We start from the raw sequence: 23,226 nt of genomic DNA, 5'->3' as shown, positions 1-23,226 counted from the left end.
GGGTTTCCCAAAGACCTGTGCTGCTGTTCAGGAGCAGGAGCTCTCTTACCTTTTTTGAATTGGGTGTGATGCATCGAATAAAGAAAGCATGGCTCCTGCAAGGCAGAGGAAAGGGAAGACACTTTAACAAACCCATTCCAGAAATGCCCTTGCTATCCCCAGGGGCTGCTGAAGCCTTCATATCCCCACAAAGACACCATCCATCTCTGCTGAACAAGGCCCATCCTCCTCTTCTGGTTCTGTCATCCATCACCACCCAGCTAAACCACTCAAATGTCCCGCAATAAAGCCCTTCTAGAACAACCAAGTGAGTGAAGGGAGCTTTCACACCAGGCAGTCAGCAACGATAGGGCTGGTGTCATCCCTGTATCCCTCACCTTCCCAGCTTGGCCGTGAGATCCAGTAGGGACTGATGGAATCTGGACACCAGGGTTGAGGCTGGATGCTTGAGCCCTTTGCCCTTTGTTCCCAGCTCCCTGTGCTGGCTGTGATGATTTTTGGCCTTCTGGAAAATTTTGGACACGAGCTTGAAAGGAGAGGAAAGCAGCAAGTTAGTGATGTAACACTCCCCTTTGCTGCTTTGAAAGAACAGTCCCTTCCTTCTGGAACTGTAATGGTCCAAGACTAAAAACCACTCTCACCACCATCCACCCACAACAGAAGGGCTGCAACCAATCAAGGGCACAGGTCTATTCATACCTCCCCCAGAAGATATATGCTGACCTTAGGTATGGGCGAGACCAAGCACACTGCTGAGAAATAAGCCTTGCCAAGTCTTGCCCATTCTGGGCCTGCCTGAGCTCACAAATTTGCCAAGCAGATGACTCAGCACAACCCCAAGTGCATGCCTGGACACTGTTTAAGTTCTCTGAGGGGCTTTGATCTTTGTGCTTCTCTGAAGAAAGCACTGGAGAAGCCTGTCAGATACTGGCATCAAAAATAGTTGCCCTAATCGTGTGCTGTACCTTGAGGCGGCTCTGGGAGAAAATATCAAGGACTTCTGAGCGTAGTTGGTCATGGTTTTTATTCAAGAACTTGTGGACCTGTAAAGTCAAGCTGTGGTTTAATCTCTAGCATGGATTAGCAAACCAAAAAATACAGAAATTCTGAATCTCGAGTACATAGTCCGGCACACTGCATAAATATTCTGATTTGTCCTCTCGTGACTTAAACAACCCAGAGTAACTTCAGAACACAGCAGCTTTTCCTTAGCAGCATCCGCAAGCAGGCATCATCCAGGTACTAGACCAGGAAAAATGCAGACGAGCATCATCCAAAGTACCCAATGATTATGGCCCCAGACCCCCACAGACTGCCCCAGCTTGACCCCAGGAACTTACCTGGTAGGTGACAGGACCTGCATAGTGCCGCACAGTGAAGACTGGCAATGGCAGTTTGGGTTTGGTGTACAAAGGACTGTTTCCATGATGGTAATGACACTTCTGGAGGAAGGTATGGTCAGTGGCCTGAGCAGGAGAGGCACACATGGCTTACATTGTCACAGCCAATTCCTTTGTTTAACCTCCATTGTCCAACAGAATTTGAAATTGTAAGTATGCATAAAGAGAAGCCCCCCTCTCCCAGGCATATACCTTATGTGGAAAATAGTGAGTTCACTATCCCGTGTGGGTTATACCCTACTATGCCATCTGTAGTGGATGGATCATACAAGAAGATAATTGCAGACTTCTAGCAGAGTTACTCCCTTAGCTCAGGTGACAGAGGTTCTTACTACAGTGCTGGGGGTTCTGGGTTTGATTCCTCACTGACAACCCATGTTTGGTTGAGGGAGGTTATTACAGGCAGTCCTCAGACTTACGACACAATTGGTTCCTGAAAAACGCGTCTTCAGTTGAAACATTTTAAATGGGGGGTTGGTTCCTGAACCAAGGCCTTATACCCTATTTTCACCAACAGTAACCCAGAATTTTGTACTCGATCAATTATAGATGAGTAATATTAGCTACATTAATGTATTTATATTGTAAATAGCAATCATATTGATTTGGAAGGACTTCTTTGAGGTGACTTTGCTGGACTTTTTGAAGGGCTCTTGGCTGGAGTCGTCTCAGGAGTCCTGGCTGCAGGTTTTTCTGGAGTCTCATCTGCTTTCTTAAAGAAAGTGTCCAAGGCAGTTTGCACAGATGTTCTCCAGGGAGATGAACGACACAGCGAACTTGTTCGCTGGCATGGCGTCGCATTGGATCAAGCGTTGTAAAGTTGAAACTGACGTCATAAAGTTGAAACAGGGTGTCAATTTATAAATGTTGTAAGTGCGAAACGTTGTAACTCGAAACGTTGTAAGTCGAGGACTGCCTGTACATACATTTTTCAAGGCCTTCTGGCCTGAAAGCAATATAAACATTAAACAAAATTATCTCCCTTTGACTAAGTCACATAGCATTAGCTTGGCAAAATTTTGGAGTGAATCATTCCAAAAATGACCATCCAGCCTTTCCAGTGCTCAGAGATGTCCACTAACTGTCTATGCCGGGCACCTGTGTCAATCTGCTTTTGAGACAGTTTGTAAAGGCAATAGCCTTTTCACTGCTTGAAATCTACCATAATTATTTTAACAGCTTGTCTCATATCAAAAACATTATCTTCTTTTCCCCTAAAAGACAACAATCACCTTTCACTGAAGAAAAGTAATGAGAAATGTCATGTGGACTCATGGCTATTTGGTATAATGGAGTTGTCTTTCAGAGAAACATTAATCCAGATTAACTAGTCAAAAGTGTAATTATGAAGAGAACACTTCCCTCCTGAAACAATGACCTTTTTACTCCATTTGTGTGGTTTGACAGCCACAGCAAGTTCCTAACCTGGGTCAATGAAGTCTGGTCATCCAGGATGCGCAAGATACCATGGGGCTTTGAAGCAATCAGATCCAGGCATGACTCTTGGCGAGTCTTGGAAATGGGAATCCAGACTAGCTCTTCTTGGGTGTACTCCTCCTACCGGTCAGAGATCATCCAGCCGAACCCCGGCCAGGAAAACAAACATCAAATTCAGGAAGTTAGCAGAGATCCAATTGGTTCCTCAGCAAACTAGAGGTTTAACAGTGTTATAAACATGCATGGTACCTCCCAACTTTAGCCATTAATTAAGCTTGTGAACACTTTTTTCTAACATGGGAGAACAGAGGTAGAATACAGCAAGGCAAGGGGCAGTGGACAAGATGTCGAGTCTGGAAATAGCACTCTGCTCTTCCACAAGGGGCACAGCTGGTACCAGTGACTTCCAGCCGTGGCCTTAAGGCCAGGACCACCTGGCCTTAAAGTTCCAGGTGGTATTTTAGGGTCTCAGATCGAAAAGATGTTGCTTATAATAAGCCACATCAAGTGGAGAAGTGCTCCAACTGCCTCTTTCTCTAGTAATTAACTACAGGAATTAGCAATGACTTGTTAATAACCCCCATTCCAGAGGCAGAGCATACTGGTATTGAACTCGAGGAATAGATCCAGTCAATGCCTTTCTTCCCTGTGTGGAAACGCTCTCCAGTTGAGGCTGCCTCAACTCCCTGAATGTGTGCCATCTCTTCCAGCAAGGGTTTTTTGTTACCTCTTCCTGGGCAATAACTGTCTGGCTGAAGAAGTGCTGGAGATGCTCATTGGCAAAGTTGATGCATAGCTGCTCCAAACTGTTCACCCCCAGATCCTGGAAAGATATAGTAAAGTGTTGGAGTCACTGTACTGGATGCATGTATGTGTCCTGGTTCTTCTATTTCACTTGTTAAAGCAAGTCTTGGGCTACTGGGTCCAATCTCCTGCATTTGTCCCCCAAAGCATTTGGAGGCATACCCAAACATTTTCAAAATCATCCACTTCAACTCTTGGACACAGCTTCAAAGCACAGAACCAGAAATGGCCTACAGTGTGGCAGGGAAAAGCCCAGACACTGCAATGACAGAAGTATTGGTAATTGGTCAATGTAGATCATTAGAACCTAAATGCTGGACCTAAATCAGCACATGTCCCTTTAACATCCAAGCGATCTATTTGTGTTTTTACATCACAGTCTGCTTTTTGGGCTCATGGATTGCATTGTTAGTTGACAGAGTGTGTTTCAGAGCACCACACACTGCCATGCCTCAGTAGAAACAATCAGAGGTACAATTTGGGGCCGGGGAAAGTTTGGGCCAAAATGCTGGATTAGTCCCAATCTTTCCCAAACTGGCTTGGCCATCTTGTCACACACAGTACTAATGCCAGAGTCCAGACCAAGATGTTATTTCCATTGCATCAAAAGCATGCAGGACACTACACACAGTTCAGACAGACAGGGCCCCATGCTTTGTGGGACATGGTCTTCCCCCTCCCATAAGCAAACACTTATGAGCTTCCCTCTTGCTTTAACAAGTGAAATAGAAGAACCAGGACACATACATGCAGCCAGTACAGTGACTCCAAGACAGTTTAAAACGAATGGGAAAAGCAACCTCAAAGCCATATATGTCAACAATGCCCACAGTGCTGTCCATCTCCTGAGGGGCTAGCCATCCATTGATCTTCTCCAGGAGCCAGTCGAAGAGCAGGGAATACACAGCCTTGGCAATGGCATCCCTTGGTGGGGGAAGCGTGGGGGAAAACCAAACCAGGCAGTTACCAGGAAAATAATGCTCTCAGGCTACTTTCACTAAGTGAAATAAAGTGACCAAAGCAGGATTGGTTACCTGGCATCGATGGCACCTTCTACAGACAAAGGGGTGAATATCCGGTCATAGGATGTTGCCTGGATAGAAGGAAGCGTTATTTGTTACAAGGACTCGCAAGAAAAGGTTCTGTCTGGAAACCTGTAAGGAATCGATACAGCTTAACATGGGAGTTCTTTGCCCAGGAACTCCCTTGCACAATGCAAGGCAAGGATTACAGTAGAATTTTATTTTTGGGTCTTACTCAGCTGAGATCCAGTTATTGGAGATATTGGACCTGGGACTCATCTGGACTTAACAGTGCATCTACACTGTGGTAGCAAGGAGTTCACTCAAGCCACAGAGGAAATAACCCCTGCCCAGCCACTTCCACTCCACTTACATCAGTACCCAAGGGTGCCCCAAACACCATGTTCCCAACTTGGATTTCTAGGGGGCTCAAGGGTGGCAGTTTAGGACACCCTCACTGCACTTACAGGGCTGGTGGAGCTTATTTCTTCCAGTCGTAGGACAGAACACCCTGCCATAGACGTACCCTGTGGCACAATTACTGGTAAGATTGTACCCTGTGGCACAATTACTGATTCTGTGATTACTGAGTCAGTAGAAGGGGTGAAACATGTGCCCACTTCAAGGTGCTTTCACACTGCCAGAGTGAGGTCAAAGGTTTCTCAGCGTAACAGAGCACCATGTCCATCTCACACCCACTCACACGCACACATTTAGAGACCCCTACAGGAGTCATCTTGCAGTGTGCTGCCTTTTGGTGCCAGCTCCCAGCTTGAAGCTTGCAGGGCTGGGGACAGCACATTCTCATCAGAGGGCCCAAGGTTTGGGGGCTCTTTTCCTCCTGAACTTTGCCAAAACCCGAGTTCAGGGCACCTTAGGGAACCAAGTCAGAGTTATCCCTGTGGCTGAGCTCTTGCCTCAGGGTATGGTGCCATTTTGGGGGCAGATGGCAGGGTAAGTCCCTTCAACTGGAAGCCTATATATTGATTATAAGCCAGCTCCCCTCAGATTCTTACTATGAACATAGACATGAGCCCCCAAGTAAAGAGGTTGTTCTGCTTCATATAACACAGCCAAACCGGGGGGGGGGTGACGTTCCTAGTTCATGCAGAAGGTGGCCGCTGTAAACAGGCTACCAGTGGCTACTGCTCAGATCTCCCTGCAGAAAAAGCCCAGGGCTGGGGCAGAGCAGAGGTATCCTTTTCAACCCTTTCCCTATACAACACAAGCTCAAACAGGAGAACAGGGAGATGAAGTGGCCATGAGGTACTCACAGTGACCCGATGAGTGATGGCACTTTGCAGGAGATCTGCTGAGACATGCAACAAGTTGGCCACAATCCGGATTTCTGTGTCACTGGGGATGGCTGCAAGTTCAAAGGATCCTTTCTAGATCATGGGGGACAAGAACAGGTCTAAGCTGATACTAGAGACAGGGTCCCAGACTTGTTATCCAGGGCAATATCTGCAGAGAACTGGTCTCATCCTCATTGCACAAGGGCAGGTCACAAAACCCCAGTACCTCATCTTGCCTGACTTTGGCTCTTTAGGCTCCAAAGACCTCAGGCAGCCCAGGTTCTCCTTCCCTGGGTATTTGCAGCAGTCTCAGAGAAGCAGATGAGACTGTGTTCAACAGGGAAGAACACCCCAAGTCCCATCACGAGACTGCTGTACTATTCCGTGTCTGTCACCCCCAGAACTAGCAAGGGACTAACATACCTCACAGGAGGTAAAACAGATGTTCCCAAGCTGCAGAACAGCAGCCAGCATTGCCCAGATAGAGGTCAGCTCATCATCCGAGAGGCCAATCCCCTGCAGTGCTTGCACCAAGGCTGTAAAGTCCTGATCGTCCTGCTTCCCCAATAGGTTGCATGCTCTGCCCTGAGAGAACCAAGACCAGGGGTTAAATCACAGCCAGCTTCTCACTCCAAGGTCACATCCCAGGACAGGAGATGGACCCCAGGTTGCAGAATTTTGTTCTGGGTTGCAAAGTGCAAGGGGTCTGTACTGGGCCCATCAGAAGAGGGACCATTTCAGAAATGTTTGTGACCAACACTTTACACTTCATCCAGATCTGGGAGTGTTCAACTCTGGGCTGTTAGATTGGGGCTATGTCCATATTTCTCCTTCCACATCAGGTACGTGCAACCGCAGGAAACATTTCTGCTAACGCACATATGCTCCCACCTCACAGCAGCTCCTATCACAGACATCCATATGAGCCAAAACTTTCTCCCCTCATAGCCCAAATCCTTCACCCTACTCTCAGAGAAGGTTCCAGCTGGAGATCTGCTGAAGGCACTGCAACCTGAGGCCAATAAAGAGTCCAGCCTTTGAATAAGAGTTGGAAGCCATGGGGGAAAAACCCAATCCCCTGTTTAGGCCATTTTTGGCCCTAATTGGCCCATCTTTTCTCCCTCAGGATACAAGCTCCATGGGCCTGGATCTGACTTCATCTGCATGGACTGAATTACTGGTCTAGGATCAGAGACTGAGACCTTTTGCTGCATAATCTGAGTGGCCTCACATACATTGTTAATGCGTAGATTAATGAACCCCATGGAGATCATGTTGATACCACAAATTCATCCCACAACACATTGAAGAACTAAGCAGAAACAGAAGAACCAGCTGAGTGCTTGAGGGGGACAGCCCCAACAGCCCTGTCTATACATCAAGATGCACCGGGAGAAACTTTAAATACAACTTGTAAAAGACCAACTGGGCTGAGAGGTAGGTAAAGGCCATGCTGAGTTTCTCCAGTAGAGAAGACCATCTCAAGCTTGTTGGCGCTAAAGCTTTTTCCCAGCTCCAGTCCAGCAGCAACTTGAGGCTTTCTAAGATATGTCATGTTGCAATTCACCTGCCATGTATCGCCAGGGATATAACGAAGGGGGCCTGTGCCCAACATTTTATGCTTCAGAACAACAAAATGCACACTACATTTCCTTGAATATCCTACCCCCCCAATAAGATATGGAAGGCAGAGTGTCAAGAAAAGATTTTTCCACAGTTGTGGCTTAGAACTAGCTTTTGCATGTAGAGGCTGGGCTGAAAGATGGCTGCCAGTATCTGCTCATTTGGTCGCTCAGCCGCAAAGTGTTGCCAATTTGACAGCAGCTGTGAAAGGGTTAACACTAGACTCTGCCTCTCTCATTTGCTGTCCCAGAGAGAAGCTGGAAGCCCTCTGGTGCCACAGTGTCTCCATGCTTTTATTCCAGCAAAGTAAAATCAGCTTCCCTGCTTAAGGCATGTGTCCTGGTTTTGAAGGGCTGATTTTTGGGAATTGTTGTGGTACACAAGTGAATACAGTAGGACACAGCCTTGGCACAGAACTTTGCTGCAAACCTCTGGGCAAATCCCTCCTCCCTCCATGCTTTCCTTTCCACCTTGGTCAGGACAGGTCTGATAATATTCAGATACAGTTATAAATCATAAAGGTGGTACTTCAGAAACACTAAAGTGAGCACTTCTTAGCATGTGTGCAACACTCCACATGTGGCAGAAGACTCCTGACTGACCATCTCACCCGAAGCTTTGATGGTTCAGATACAGACAGAAACCAAGAACCAAACTACCTCCAGGTTTGGTTTTGCCAAGCCCAAAACCCAAGATTTGGCTGGTGAGGTTTTGTCCAGCTCTACTCATCTCCCTTTGCACACAGAATTCCCCTTCCCCCAATTCCTAGCAGGCCAAGGCACTGTACTCACAATATCAGCTCTCATTGGGATGCTGCAGGGGCATCATTATCTCCAGCTAACTAAGGGTTAGAAGTCTTTCCACCATCACCCTAGCTGCACTGCCACCTTGAATGGCATTCACAATGCTGATAAAAGCACCCTTCATCACTACTACTGCATCTACACCAGGAGTTCTGCTACCCTGGCTATGCTGACAATGGGATGTCCTTCCTTCCTTTTCATGTCCTTGCAACAGGGTATGTAGCAGAACTTACAGATTCTTTGGAACCTGGCAAGGCCGTTTCATGAGCACGTCTGCTATAGCTTCAAACCTGTGACCTTGAGGCTGTCAACCATGTACCTTAACATCCACACCACCAAGCCCCCACTATAGACTGTGATTTCGCAGAGCTTTGGAGCATAGACCTTGCCTGAAATGAGATACTGTGATGCTTGCTTCTTTCTAGGTGTTAAGGAAATGCAAATCTATTGATTATGCCAAGCCATTAATTACATGAGCCTCCTAGAGTCATAAGGCCACTTGTCTCATCTTTACTAGGAGGAAAGCTGATGCTATTCTAAATATAGGACTATGATTCATAAGTTCCTCAGTCCACTATTGCTATGTAGCAATAGCCATCCTGTATGAAGACTATTTCAGAATGAAAGTGATTTCATTCCAGAATAATTTTTCTCTGCTGCAGTTTTGCTGGCCAGTTCCTCCATTCAGACCCAGCAATTTTTTATTAGCAGTTCTAAATTTACTAACCTTTAACTCAATTGAGTATTTTGCATAGCTGGATATAGGATGAAAAGAACCACCCCTGATAAAGCAGGCATCTCACCTGTTGTTTTCTAGTGCAGGGTAGATTATAAACCCAAGCAAAGGCATATTAGACCTAGCTATTTTCACTGGGCACTGAAGCCATGGAGTCAGCATACCAGGTCATTGTTTGGTTAACCCTCACAGAACAAGGTTCCCACTAACATGCCCTTCTCCAAGAGAAGAGGCCTGAATGGTGGGAGATGGAAGAGAAATGACCTAAAGTATTAAGGACAAAGACACTCATTCATGGGCTCCAGGCAGGACCTTGGGCAGCCAAGAGCCAAAATCATACTGTGCTACCTCTGTAAGAGGATTTTGAGAAGGGAAGCAGAGCACCTTCTGCACCACCTGTGTGGAGAGGGGGCCTTAACTGATGTGAGATGGAAAAGCAGGGTCAGCCATGTCACTCTACCACATGTTGCAGAACCTGCACCTCCTCACTCACCTGATTCAGGTAGAAGTAAGTCTCTGCCTCCTGCAGGTACATCTGCTCTTTCTGCTCCATGGGCAGCCCTGCCAGCAACTCGTAAAACACATGGTAGCTCCTCTCGCCATGGGCCTGAGAAAGTATAATCATGCCATTAGTTAAAATCCTGTTTTTGTGCCCTATGGCATAAGTGCCAATGAAATGCATCTCTAAGTAGAGCTCTTTCCAAACCCTTGGGCTGTGCACAGTGAGACCCAAAGTCTCATAAGAACTGCATCACTTGGAAACTACACTTAAAATGCCAAAGGGGGATACATCCTCCTTCACAGGACTCCAGCTGCTGATCCCAGCTGTATCCCCAAAGGATGGGAAAAGGACAAAAAAAAAAACCCCAACAAACTTTGAAAAAGCATTACCAAGTGGCCTAACTCCAGCCAAAATTCTGACTACTCTCTGTAGTGGGGCCAATTTCTCGACTGGTGTAAGTCAGCACAACTTCACTGAAAACAATGGACTAACCCTGACTTGCATCAGCTGGAGATCCAATGCAGTGTAGTCACACTGGCAAGGTGCACTTCTGTCCCTATACTGTCATCTAAAGTCCAAGTGGAAAATTCAGTATCAATTATTATTCACTATCAATTGAAACCAAACATGGCCTAGACATGCAGGGAGTACGACCACGGGAAGAAGGGCTTGTCAGCTCTTACCTGAAACACAACCCGGGACTTTTCTAGAAGATACTGGGAGATGGACGTACCCACCATGACCCCGCTGTGTGTGAGAGGAGAACATAGGTTCTGTAAGATGAGGGATTTTTGGTGACCCAGCTGTACTCTGTACAGCATAGGCATCTGACTAAGGAGGGCCATTACTTAGGGACATGGGCCCAAGGCAAAAATTTTGTCTCTGAAAGCCACCACCAAAGTCTGCAGGACTTCAGAGTTGGGATTCTGGAGCAGCCCCATTGTACAGCAAGCAACCAGATAAAAAGTAAGGATAGCCTTCTATCTTGAAGTGCAGTGGAGCTGCGTCCCTGCCATACAAATACAAAACAATCCAGAAAGATCTCCAAATCCCCAAACTGTTTTGAGGTGTAACCAGTGTGTCCCCCCTAATTAGCTTCCAAACATTTGGGCTTGTCTCACCATCTCCCCATATTCTCCCATCCATTTTTATTGAACCCATCATCTCTTGTCCAACTCTTTGGGGTCTGCACTGTCTTTCTGCTGCACATCTACAGCACCTAGTGCAATGAGGCCTGGGGCTATAAAATGCTACTGCAGCAGTAACATGCTATGGGCCCTGGGGGGTGGGAAGGAACCAATGCATCTCATAGGATTTATGCTGTACGGAGGATTTTATTAGCTAGTGAAATATTTGCCATGTCATACAACGATCCTGACACACCGCTTGTAACCAGGCAGCAGACTCAGTCACCACTCTAGAAGTAGCAGTGGTATGGTTGAATGCAGAGATGCAAATGAGGTTAAGCAGCATGGTCACATAATTCAAGCCACCCTGATCCACTAGGCAAAGTGCTGCCCTGTCAACAAAGCTGATCCTTCTTACCATGCCAGGGCCTGGCAACACTGAACACAGTTCTAGCTGTGCCACAGTCTGGCACCATGGCAGAGAGATCAGTCACTTCTCTCCTCACTGCAAGACCAAACCAGATTAGATCCTCAATGGGCTCTAAATGGTTATAAATAGACCTGCATCCCGGTAGATTTTCATACTGAAACAGCATGATTGAGAAGATTGGGCACTGACCTGGGAGAGCTGAGTTCTGGCTTGGCCACTGACTGGCTGTAACACCATGAGCAAGTCCCTTTGTCTCTCTTGGCCTCTTTGCCCCCCACTTCCTCTGTCTGTCAAGGCACTTTAGACCATAGGAACATCCCTCACTTATGTGTATGTACAACACCTATCAAAAGGGTACCCTCATCTCAGCTGAGCGCTACCTGAATGTGGAAAACAAACTGCAAACAGGGCCTCTGGGATTTCAAATCAGGAAAATCTGGCAGACTTCTTGAGAGCTTTCAAAGCACACACAAAAGCAAATTCAGGGTCACAAACTTAAGGATGACCCCCACAAAGAAAAAGTAAAGTGGGGTAGGTGAAGACTTGTGTTACACAAACCCCTTGCACAGCCCACCTACCCACAGAGGCACCCTGGAGCTGTTCCTGGGGGGTGTCTGGCTCAGTGTCTCCCTCCCTTACCCAGCACCTCACTGCCAGGCTGGAAGCAAGCAGCATCTTTCAATGCCCTGTTGACTCACTGCCTCAGATGGACGTGCAGAAATTTCCCAAAGCGGCTTGAGTTGTCGTTGAGGATGGTTTTGGCATTCCCAAAGCTCTCCAAGATGGGCAGGACCTCACAGGGCTGGGGGGCAGGACAGGGCAGGAGACATTATATTACAAACAATAGACTCTCAGGTACAAAGGGACCAGAGAAACCACCTGGCCCGACTGCCTGTGTAATACAGGTGAGTCCTATGGCCTGTGTGGGCTCCTGTTCGAGCTAGAGCCAGCACAAGGCTTGGCAGGTGTTTCTGATGGTTATCTACTGTCATGTTAACAGTGTGAACCTTGTTCCTAGTCTAAAATGTGTCTGAACTAGATCAGCCGTTGGATTTGCTTCTAGCTCTTTGGGACAGCAGCTGACGTTGGTCAATCTCTTGAGCATTAAGGATGATGGAATCCTTGTCCCAGACAAAGGCTAATAGCTGCTACAGTAATACAACCTATCAGCATCCCACCACTAGCCCCTTTAGACTCCCTTTTGCCGCAGCATGAGCTCATGCCGTAACTTAGGTTTTACCTCGAGTCCAACCCCCCCACATACAAGTCTCCAGTTCAAGGTAAAGGGAGCTGTAAGCTTTTGCTGGACGATGCATTGGGGGCTGATGAGGGTTGAGGCTTGAGTGCTGCTGAAACCAGCCCGAACTTCATGTTGCAACATCTCCTGGGTGTCCAACCCAGTCACACTGCAGCTCAAGCATTGCTTTATACGGCAGTCACCCTCACACCAGCTGTAATACCTTCCAGGGAGTAACTTGAATATAATCACAGCCTTATAGAGCCATTGCAGAAATGGCTGTGGTGATTTAGCTAGGATGGGAGCACCCCCTGGTGGAAGCCCAGTGCACGTTATTTTCCCAGGTGACAAAGCCACAGAGCAGCTCTCCATACAGAAGTGAATGTCCTCAAGTCATTAGTGGTTTTACTGACAGCCATATCAGCGAGGGAGGGGTATGATCTTTTCAAACACTTAGGAAACAGAGCTATGTCAGCCAAATTCTGTACTATAGATGAAGCCTGACTCAAGAGAACTGCTGCACTGAGGACAAGTCTTTTGTCTATTGGATCACAGTGTTCCCTGTTATCAAATTTCTGTTCCTTGTGTGTTTTGCTTTGTTCTTTTAATATCAGACAGGCAGTTAGTACTGCAATCAAGCTGAGAGACCAGGCCCCATAGGCTTTGTTAAGCTCTACAAAACTTAACAAAGGATTGGTTGTTCCCCCAGAGAGCACAAAACTGCAAAAGATGAGCAGACACACCAGGCATCTACAAACTGGTCTGAGATCCAGCTCAGGAGATGTTTGGTGTCTCTATGTTCAACATCTCTAGCTCCTGGACTCAAAGCCAGATGGCATTGACCCTGGGAACAGTTCCCAACTCCTTGCTGCCCAGTGTGCCAAGCATGAAGGATTTTGCTGACTTCAGAAGCAGGTCCTTAGTAGCCTCACTTCATAACAACCATCCCTGGCATACCTGGCACTGTCTGGGGCCCTTAAAGGCAGGCTCAGTAGAGAGGCTAATGACTGGAGGGGCAATTGAGTTTTCTTGTCTTCTTGCCAGGAGGCTGCACAGCTTGAGGAATCTCATGATGCTTCTACTGCTAGTATCTTGCTATGAGAAATGGGCTCTGGTTTCTGGCATTGTGTATCAAGCATCTCAGACTCCCAGGATAAAGTATACAAACATCCAAGTCCCATTGTCTTTCACTGGGCCTCTGGCTCTCCTCAAACACTACACATCCCAAAGCCAGTCATGTCATCTGTGTAACAAAGATGTAATTCTCCAACAGGCAAAGCACAACCAGAGAGGCCTCACATTGATACTTGACTGGTTCAAGTTGGTCTTATAAGGCATGTGCCTGGGACAGGAGTAGCTGGTCCTCAGGGGACATGAAAGAGAAGCTGAACCTGGGTACACTGGGAAAAACAGGACTAGAAGTGTTTTGTGTGTTATGCCCCCCAAAAAGGCAGGCAAGCAAGCTTGGGAGCAAGGTGTTCACCCTCTGTCTCCACAGCCCACTCATGAAGGACTTGAAGAGGGAATACTCCTGCTTTGCTTCCATCTTCCAGTCCTGGCTAGTGGGCCATTAGCTAGCCCACAGTGACCCCTAAAGTAAAGCGGTTGCCCCTTACCTGCTTCAGTCTATGGCCATCTTGTCTTTGGTACATCGTGGTTAGGTACTGCACGATGGCTTTGGCAGCTTCTGTTTTACCTGATCCACTGTGCCCACTGTTGGAGCAAGGGTTAGGGATCAGAGGGATGGATATAAGGATTGGGCCAGGGGTGCCTATAATAACTGGGTAAGACCTTCTGCTGGCTTAAGTCAATATAGCTCTACCAAAGTCAGTGGAAAACTATGGACTCGTGACAGTCCAGGATCCACCCAACATTATTTAAAAGTCTGAAGGCAAGCTGAAAACACAGCTCCAAATGAGAACCCCATAAAGAGCCAAATGCTTTCCCCTCCCACCTCAAACCATATGTCATCCAGGGCAGGGTCATCTCTGCTGAGCAGCTACCTTCAAACTAACACAAGTAAGACAGGGAAGGGGCAGCTTATCATACTCTGAGGCATGGCACCAAGCTCAGGGCAACATTTGAAACCACCTGACTTCCCAGTCTCCTTTCTACCAATAGTTATGTCATGGGCTTTTACCAAGTGCCTTCTTGTCATGTCCCACTTTTAAATTAAACAACCCTTATCATTCCCCATGAAACCTTTTTCAGCCATGATATTTGCTACCCTCCTATCCTATGAAATGGCTATTGCAATGGGAAAGAAACTTGGGAAGAGGAGGATTCTGAGACCTACACCATACCATAGCATGGAAAGAAATGTCCTCATCTCCTACCTGATAACGATGCACTGCTCTTTCTCTGCTGTCTGAGCCAGTGTATAAGCCATTTCTGCAATAGCAAAGATGTGCCTAGATGCACAGAAAAAAATTCTGGTTTGTTACTACAGCCTTGAATGTCTGTACTGGACATGGACCTGAATCAGGCCTGGGTTTTCACTTTAAGATTCTTGGGTTAAAACCTTGTTCAAGGAAAACATGGCATGGCATACTTGAAACAACAATATCAACAAGTGCCAGGTAAGGACCATTTTGCTTAATGTACTGTACATTTCACCCAGCTCCAGCCCAACCCTATGAGGCCACCTTCAGCCAAGTGTAATGATCCTGGGAAACCATGGAGCACAAAGCCTTCTCAGGGCTAAGAAAAACTGGGTTATTTGAGAGGGGGAAAAACCCACAAACATACGGAGCATTTTTGGAGAGCATCTCTTGCCGGTACTGAGCCATCACTTCTTCTGAGTAGAGATTGAGGGGTTTGAAAGGATTCACAGAGACCAAGATCTGCCCAATATAGGTCTAGGTGAGGAAACAAAGATGTGGTGGTATTAGATTTTATAGTTTATCAGAGATTTCTAAATGGCATTTGAAATTAACAATGTTACCTAATCCATACAGAGCCTTTTAATGAGCTTTACTGCAATGTTAAAGGTTTTGATTTAAATTAATTGCCAAGGGTGAGGGGTGTTCTTCACACATTTTTCCCATGTGAAAATATAGGTTCATATTGAAACTTGGTGTGAAATCCAGAAATAACTCTTGGGACTATTTGGACAAGACAGGGAGTTCCCTCCCAACTTGGCTGAGCTCAGCCTGAAACTGCAGCTAGGCACACTCAGGACATAGGGAAATCCAGGGGTTTCCAGGGTGTGTGACATGCTCTTCCATCTGCTCACGGAATGATTGTCCTCTCTTACCCTATCTATCCTGCCTAGAGGTCCAATGGGTCTCAGAGTCGTGAATGAATGAATTCCCATTCCAAACAAAGTACAATGCCAGAATATTTGAGGCTTAAAGAGTGGATTGCAGTTTAAAAAGTGACTCTAGGAAAAGCATCTTGTTGGATTCCACACTTGTTCTCATTGGCCTTGTTTACAAATGCAAAGACAGTTTCTTTGACCTTGGCCTTGCAGAATCTATCTGCAGGATGGGAGGGCCCAGATGGCTTTTGCCTCATTGTCATTGATAAGATTTCGATGATCGGAACCCTCCATTGTACTAAGAAAGTGCATGACAGAAAAGATGCCAGGAGCTGAACAGGCTCTGCTGGTCTATGGGAGTCAAGTCTGGTCTTTATCAGATGTGACACAAGTGAAAGATGTGCAAAGACTAGTACTATTGTGCAGGGTGGATACACGCCAATTTTAATGTCACTTATGCAGACATTTCCACTCTGAATTCCCCTGCCTGGATATAAATTTACACAGTACTCCAAGATCCTACTGTTGGCTGTGTTTAGAAGAAGGATTTTCAGTGCAGGGGTTAATTACTGTGCATCTATTGGAAATTTCATACATCGGTGGTCTGTCAATTATAGATTCATAGATGTTAGGGCTGGAAGAGACCTCCATAGATCATCGAGCCCGACCCCCGGCATAGGCAGGAAAGAGTGATGACCCCAGCCAGATGCCTATCTAACCTCTTCTTGAAGACAAGAGGCACTGTCAATGGCACTTCTGCATGCAGGGCACAGCTCCCATTAACGTTAGCAGTGGCAACCCCCATTCTCAGATGTATCCTGTGCTGAAACTCTTGCTTATGGGAACAAAAGAAAAGAGGGATGTTACAGCATCTCTCTGTGTCCCTTATGGCTGATTTTGAGAATGGCAATAGGGGCTGGTACAACTGTTCTGGGGATTCTGGACTCCTCCAAGGAGTAAAGAATGTGATCCAGGCTGGAGTGATACAGCAGGTAAAAGGCCCACGGTCACAATACCACTGGTGTCTATTGGGAAAAGATGTTAGGATGCCTGAGGACTGTGCCCTAGCTGAGACAAGGAAAAACCCACCCTCAGAGTCCTGGTCCCAAATGAATTGGCACTAAAAAAAGGTGTCCTTACATAGATGAAATTGCGATGAAATCTCTTCTTCAGACACAGAAGAACTGAGCTCTCACAGACATCCCTAGAAAACACAGGGAAGGAAGTATCAGCCAAAAGCTTCATGTATATAAAATAAATCTACCTACCCTCTCTTAGGGATGCACCAAGATGCTGGGTCCTGAGACCACTCCTGGATTTCACTTTCCAGGCTCAGAACTTGGCAGGATCTAAATAGTGCATGTGTATACAAGAGAAAACACCGTGCCTAACACTGAAATAATGTTCAATGGAACATCTGAATGGCTGTCATAGAGAAAAGGGAGAAAAACTGTTGGCCCCTGCTACAGAGGGCAGGTCACCAAGCAACAGGTTTAAACTGCAGTGAAGCTGACTGGTTACATCCCAGAAGAAAACTTCCTAACCGTGTGAACAATAGGACGATGGAACAAGTTCTCCAGGGAAGTTGTCATGGGCAGGCAAGGTTCTTTCGGTAGATGGGATATCTTTTATTAGACCAACTAACTAGTTGGAAAAAAGTTCTTTGCAAGCTTTTGGGCACAAACACCTTTTCTTCAGCTATTGGGAGACGCTGCTGCTGTTATGCCTGAAGAAGGGTGTTTGTGCCTGAAAGCTTGCAAATTTTTTTTTCCAACTATTTAGTTGGTCTAATAAAAGATATCACATTTACCTGAAGAACCTTGCCTGCCTATGTCCTTAGACCAACATGGCTACAACCAACAACCCAGGGAACTTGTGGAATCTCCCTGACGGTTTTCAAGAAGAGGCCGAGGAAACATTTATCTGGGACAGTATAGGAATTGCACATCTTACATTCACACAGGGAGCTAGACTAGGTGACCTTTGAGGGCCCATCCAACCCTGTAGGTGTTTATACACATGCTCCAGGGCAGGGGCGTACTTTAATTACAGCAGCTGCAAGACCCACTCTAATTAAAGCTCCAGAGCATCACATGTACAGGTTTCCTTCGCTTTATACAGGTTCTGTATGTGCAAATTTGCTCGTATGCGATGACCCTTTTAATACCAAAAATTTGTAATATGCGAGGTAAATTCACTCTTATGTGATCAGTGTGGTGGAAGCCCGCAGTCAGCTGCTTTGTGCAGTGCATTGTGGGAATGATGCGCACCAAAATATATAGGTCTCCTGTATGGATCTGTGCTCCTCACTCGTTGTCTGTGACGTGTTTCTGTAGTTGACATCCCAATTATGACTTCTAAGTGTCCCGCTAGCTTATCTCCTACCCCTCTTTCTGGTCCATCAGTGAAGCCTTCAACACCCTCTCTTCACACCAGCTAAACATTCACCACCACCGTGTGCTTGAGTGCACTGTCTGCTGTTGGCGAGTACCAAAACTGTCTTGTAAAAGTGGTAGAAATGGGTCTGGGGGTCAGTACAGTCGAGGTCTTGAAACATATCCCTATTTGTTACTTTGAAAAGTGGGATCCCTTTATGTAAATTCAAGTTATGCACCGTTTTTCAGGAACGCAAGTACAGCATAAAGTGAGGGAAACCTGTATCAGCATCCCTGCCCTGAAAAAGGCAGTGGGGGTACCTTAACTAAGGCTTGTTGAACAAGCTTTAGTTAAAGCACACCACCGCCATTTTTCAGTGTGGGGACGCTGGAGCATAGTAATTACCTGGAGCACGGTAATTACCATGCTCCAGCAGACTCAGTTAATTGAGTCTGCTCTGACACGCTGTAATGACAGTGTGTCAAAGCAGCCTTGCTGCGCAGGTCTAGGCGCCCATAGGTTGATTCTATGTTCATGATGTTATTTCATGCTGCCCCTAGTGGCTACAATCTAGGTGATAAAAGCCCAAACAGTTTCAGTAGACATTAAATGACTGCATATGTTGTGAATTAAAGCTGTTTCCCAATCAATCTAGCAGAGCTAGAGTTTGTTCCTGGTTCGATGAGCAACAGCTAAGGGTGCTCTGGTGTTAGAAAGAGCAATGAACTCAGTGACATAAAAGGATCTATATATTTAAGTCCTGAGCTTGATGTAGCAGAAGCCGATGGAAATTTTATAATGATTTCACTAGGAACAGAATTAGGCAGTTAGAGACGCACTAAAATCTCTCCCTCATCTAAGAGGGCTTCTATTTCCGTTACGTGTCATCCAAGCACAGTGGGATTTTTTTTATTTCATTACACGGGTTAGGTACTGAGAGCAAATTACAGATCAGGGGTTCTGTTCCCAGTCACATCCATTAATGAAGTCACTTTGGCTTTCCGGGCCTTAGTTTCTCCATCTATAGAATGGATTGATTTTTGAAAACCCATTTCAGCACCTTTTCACAGTGTAGATGGAGGCTTGGTAACTTCTCTTGGCAAAGAGAGAAAGTTTGAGAAGCAACTTGAGATTCTGCAAAGCAGACCTTGGACTAAAGAGCACAATTCAGCCCTTTACAGACCCTCACTATCATGTTTAACATCACCCCTTTCTAAAAGCTATGTGAGATATTCTACAGTGCACTCTCTCCTGCTGCGGAACCAAGATATACCAGGATGGGTAACGAACGAGCTCTTGCAACTCACTGCTAATTGTGCATCATCACTGATATTACTTACTCCAGTCTGGAGAGATCTTCAACCTCCTCTAGTTCCAAAGTGTGACCTTCACCCAAGTACACCTGAAAAACACATAAGAAATGTTTACAAGCTGCACAGAGTTTGATCCCCAACCCAAAGCATTCACTTGCTACTTAAAAGAGAAGGCAGAACATGCCTGTTTCCATGCGAATTCCATCTCAAGCATATCCTCAGCCACGTCTTCTGCCTCCCACCTCTCCTTCCAAGCCCTTGGCATCTGGGTCTTGGCCAGTTCCTGGTCCCTGTACATAGCCCATTTGCTGAGGTTCTCAATGGTGATTCGTGGAAGCAGCATCTCAGAGTTCAGCCATGTCATGGGATCGCAGCCCAGACTTTGCCGCTGAGTCCAATGCACCCGGGTAGTAGCTTCAGTCCCAGCACCCTGAATGAAGCTTGCAACCTCTTTGTCAGCAGCACCCTCACAGGGAGAGGCCCCCAGATGCCCTGAATCGCCATCGTCGTCCCGTGGAAGGAAGCCCCGTGAGTACCAAAAATCTTCAGCTGCCTCTAGAGAGAAGGATGGTGTAGTGGCCTGCTGTTGCAATTGCAAAGCTTGCTCCTTTGTGGAGAATTGAGATGTGGAAGTAGTCTTACCCTCTGGTGTTTTTATCAGTTGGGATGAGGAGCTTAAAAGCCTGGTCACTCTGTACTGTGTTGCAATGGATTCCACTTGAGTTCGATCATCCAGCATTGATTCATTCATTTCATCACTGCAGGAGAACCCTCGGCCACTCTTTTGGCAGCTTTGCTCTGTTAAAGGCTTGGGAAGATCACGTTTAAAATTACAGCCTGGCTGCACAGACATCACTGCCTTCCTGCTCAAAGCATCCACTGACTTCTGTTGTGGGTCGCCATTCCCACAGCTGTCTGAAGAGGAGCCTTTTGACTTTACCATGTGATGAACTCTGGGAAAAACTATGGCAAACTTGGCATCAGGGATGTTCTTCTCTTCCTCATCCAAATTTAGCAGTTGCAGAGAGGAACTGGCTTCATTAAGGGGAGAGTCACGTGACGCCAGCTCTGCTTGGGCCAGTCCCGCTGCCACTTGGACACCAGCTTGATCCTGTTCTACGTGTGACCAAGAAGATCCTTTGTTACTCAGTTCTCTTTTCGCCTGTGCTCCCACTAACTCCGTGGAAGCTCTACTATGCCTACTGACCAGCCTGGCAGTGCTAACAATCCTGATTGCCATCCTCCTCCTAAACCCAAATGGCTTGCTGCTCCTCTTCTTTTTCCCAAACCTTTTCAAGAGCCAGCCTGAGATGCCAATTGCACGTGCCACTCTCAGAAAGTGAGCTTTCAGACTTACTTTCTTGAGAGACTTTAGACTGAGCCAGCTGGTTACTCTTTTAAAAGCAGAAAGCTTGTGCAGGTACTTGGGTCCCTTTTGCTTCAGCACATGTTCTTTCTCAGCAGGTGCATCTTCAACCACTTCCTCTTCTACCTCTTCTTCTCTCACTACTACTGTCTGGCTTGAAGCCAGCTTGACCTTGCCAACAACTTTCCCAATCCTCTCTGTCTTTCCAAAATGCTGTTTATCAGATGAGGCTTTAGTACTAGAGGAACAGGTTGAAGCATTGGAAAGACTTGATCTTGTCTCTCCTAGATTCTTTGCCAGGCTGGGTTTCCTTCGTGCCCTGGGGGATTTCAGGGCACTGGTTTTAGAACAGCTTTCCACCTTCTCCAGGTCAGTGCTGGTTTCTGCTGCCTTCTGGAGAGGAGTCTGTTTACTGCTCACTAACAGTTTGGCCTGAGCATCTTTATGCTTGTTCTTCAGATTCAGGAGGATTTGGGATTGGAAGGCAAGATGACTATACTTCTTTGCAATCAAAGTGACTGCTTCCTCCTCTTTGTTGCAACCAGAGGAAGAATTACCCTGATTTATACCTCCTAACTCCTGATGGTGTTTTGCAGTCTCCAGCCTCCGGGATTTCTTTTTCAGGCGTGCCTGCTGTGTGATTGATGCAGGCTTGACTTTTACCATGCTGTCACTGTCATGCAGCTTCCCTCCCTGGTCATTTTCCTGGAGGGGTTTGCTCAAGCCAACATTCAGGAGCGTTGCTTTCATGGTACTAGGTAGAGGTTTTTTTCTTGGGTTCTCCTGCTCTTGGGCATCTTTTTTTTCCGTGCCATCCTTCTTATCACTTTCTGATGCATCTTGCTCATCTTCAGGCACTTCTTCATTGTTGTCCTTTCCCAATTGATCTTCCCGTTCTTCACCATCATTCTCATTTCTTCCCTCTGGTGAGCTTTTGACTTGATACCCTGAAACACTCGTACCACCATCTTCACTGCTGACACTTACGGTAGATTTTTTCTGCACAGGCACTGGATCCAGCTCCTTCATTTCCCCACCAACCTCAGCCTCTTCAGAGTCAGTTTCTTCATCTTCAATCTCTCTTCTTTGGCCCACCACCACCTGTTCTCTTTCACTGGTCACATTGCTATTTGCATCCTGTGGCTCTTGGCAGTCTTTTCCTTTGGATGAAGGCTGGATTTCCTCTTCTTCACTAGAAGATTCATCCTCCGATGAGCCTCCCTGGTCTTCACTGGTTTCAGTGATATTGTCAGTAGTTCTTTTTCTTTTTTCTTGGCTCCAGTCAGAATGAGATTCATCCTCTGAGCTTTCCAGGGTCTTTTCTTCCTCACTGGCACTGGAAATAGGCTTGGCTGGTTTCCCACCTTGTTTCTTCTTGTGCCCATCACCCTTACTCTTTGCTGCCTTGGAGCTAAGCTCACAACTCCTCTGTAGCTGGGAACCTGACTTTTTGTCAGTGGTTTCTTTGAAGAAACATTTCCTATCATATTTTTTCCCAGTACTGCCATGGCTGCTGCTTGAAGGCAACTTGTGTTTCTGTGAAGAGGCTTCACTTTCCACTGTGAAGGACTTTATAGATTCAGCTTCACTGACACATTCGGTTTGAGTAAGGTGCTCTCTGTGTTTCGTTTTACAATGACATTTCTTGCTGTCCTCAGTGGCCTTTTCCTCATTGCAAACACTGGCCTGGTTTCCTTGACCTAATCCCAGACCATGGTGCTTGGAGACCCTTGCTTTTCTCTTTTCCACCTTGGATGATAATTGCTCTCCATCTTTTCCACCAGAACCAAGTTCTCTTCTGTTACTGCTCTTGGAGGCTATGTCCTCTTTGCTTTTATTCCTGTGGCCACTCTCTTTGCCTCCCTTAACCCTTTCTTCTCTCTGGCTCTTTGAGGCACCTGTCACACATGTGCTTTCAGGGACCGTGCCTTGTTCAGAAGAACTGTCTTTGCATGTAGCCTGGCCATTGCCCCTTCTTTTCCTGGGTCTCCCATCTTGGACTCTGGAATCCTCAGGAAGGCTCTTCTCAGAATGAGAAGCTTTCTCCTTACCTGCTTTCTTTGGCCTGACACCTCTCTTCTGGGCCTTTGATCTGGAGGGTGCCATTCCTCCAACATTCAGAAGCACCTGGTTGCTTACTGCAGTTCACCTATAAAAAGAAATGCATGCTATTTCTATGCCCAACTTGACAATTGCCACCAGTGTAAATGAACAAACAGGGAGGCTGGCTCCTGCAAAACCTTAAGCATCCAACATCGACAGGACTGACTCACAGAATAAAGTTTTGAAGACTCAGATGTAAAAAGCCAAAGGGGCCCAAGATGTCATGGCCATGTACTAGTTTATCCCTAGTATGTGGTCTTCTTGAATCACACTAAGATTTGGGATGCAGGTTTCTTTTTCTCCAAGCCTTGCCTTTCATGGGTAACTACAGCAATTCCAACTGTAGGGAGGTCTACTATGCTTAATAAATCAAGAGAGAGGCCCATCATTTTG

The 23,226-nt window shown here is 46.4% G+C and overlaps 1 protein-coding gene across 1 annotated transcript in view; it reads right to left on the bottom strand.

Moving 5' to 3' along the window:
• MYO15B (myosin XVB) overlaps positions 1–22,836 on the bottom strand; it is a 70,408-nt gene extending 47,572 nt beyond the window's left edge. The window contains exons 1-18 of the mRNA XM_025197499.1: positions 20,722–22,836; positions 20,305–20,364; positions 19,392–19,453; positions 16,816–16,879; positions 15,157–15,274; positions 14,033–14,187; positions 11,878–11,981; positions 10,306–10,369; positions 6,382–6,543; positions 5,938–6,051; positions 4,676–4,734; positions 4,442–4,565; positions 3,565–3,660; positions 2,826–2,957; positions 1,341–1,466; positions 966–1,043; positions 378–526; positions 50–95 (exon numbers count right to left, since the gene is read on the bottom strand). Coding sequence (XP_025053284.1) covers positions 50–95; positions 378–526; positions 966–1,043; positions 1,341–1,466; positions 2,826–2,957; positions 3,565–3,660; positions 4,442–4,565; positions 4,676–4,734; positions 5,938–6,051; positions 6,382–6,543; positions 10,306–10,369; positions 11,878–11,981; positions 14,033–14,187; positions 15,157–15,274; positions 16,816–16,879; positions 19,392–19,453; positions 20,305–20,364; positions 20,722–22,836 — 3,828 coding nt within the window. The remainder of the gene's footprint in view (positions 1–49; positions 96–377; positions 527–965; positions 1,044–1,340; positions 1,467–2,825; positions 2,958–3,564; positions 3,661–4,441; positions 4,566–4,675; positions 4,735–5,937; positions 6,052–6,381; positions 6,544–10,305; positions 10,370–11,877; positions 11,982–14,032; positions 14,188–15,156; positions 15,275–16,815; positions 16,880–19,391; positions 19,454–20,304; positions 20,365–20,721) is intronic.
• Between the last annotated feature and the right edge of the window lie 390 nt (positions 22,837–23,226).

This window comes from Alligator sinensis, unplaced genomic scaffold (genome assembly GCF_000455745.1).
Source record: "Alligator sinensis unplaced genomic scaffold, ASM45574v1 scaffold400_1, whole genome shotgun sequence".
NCBI lineage: Eukaryota > Metazoa > Chordata > Crocodylia > Alligatoridae > Alligator > Alligator sinensis.
Note: the sequence above shows the minus strand (reverse complement) of the source record. Positions and strands in the feature narration are given on the sequence as shown.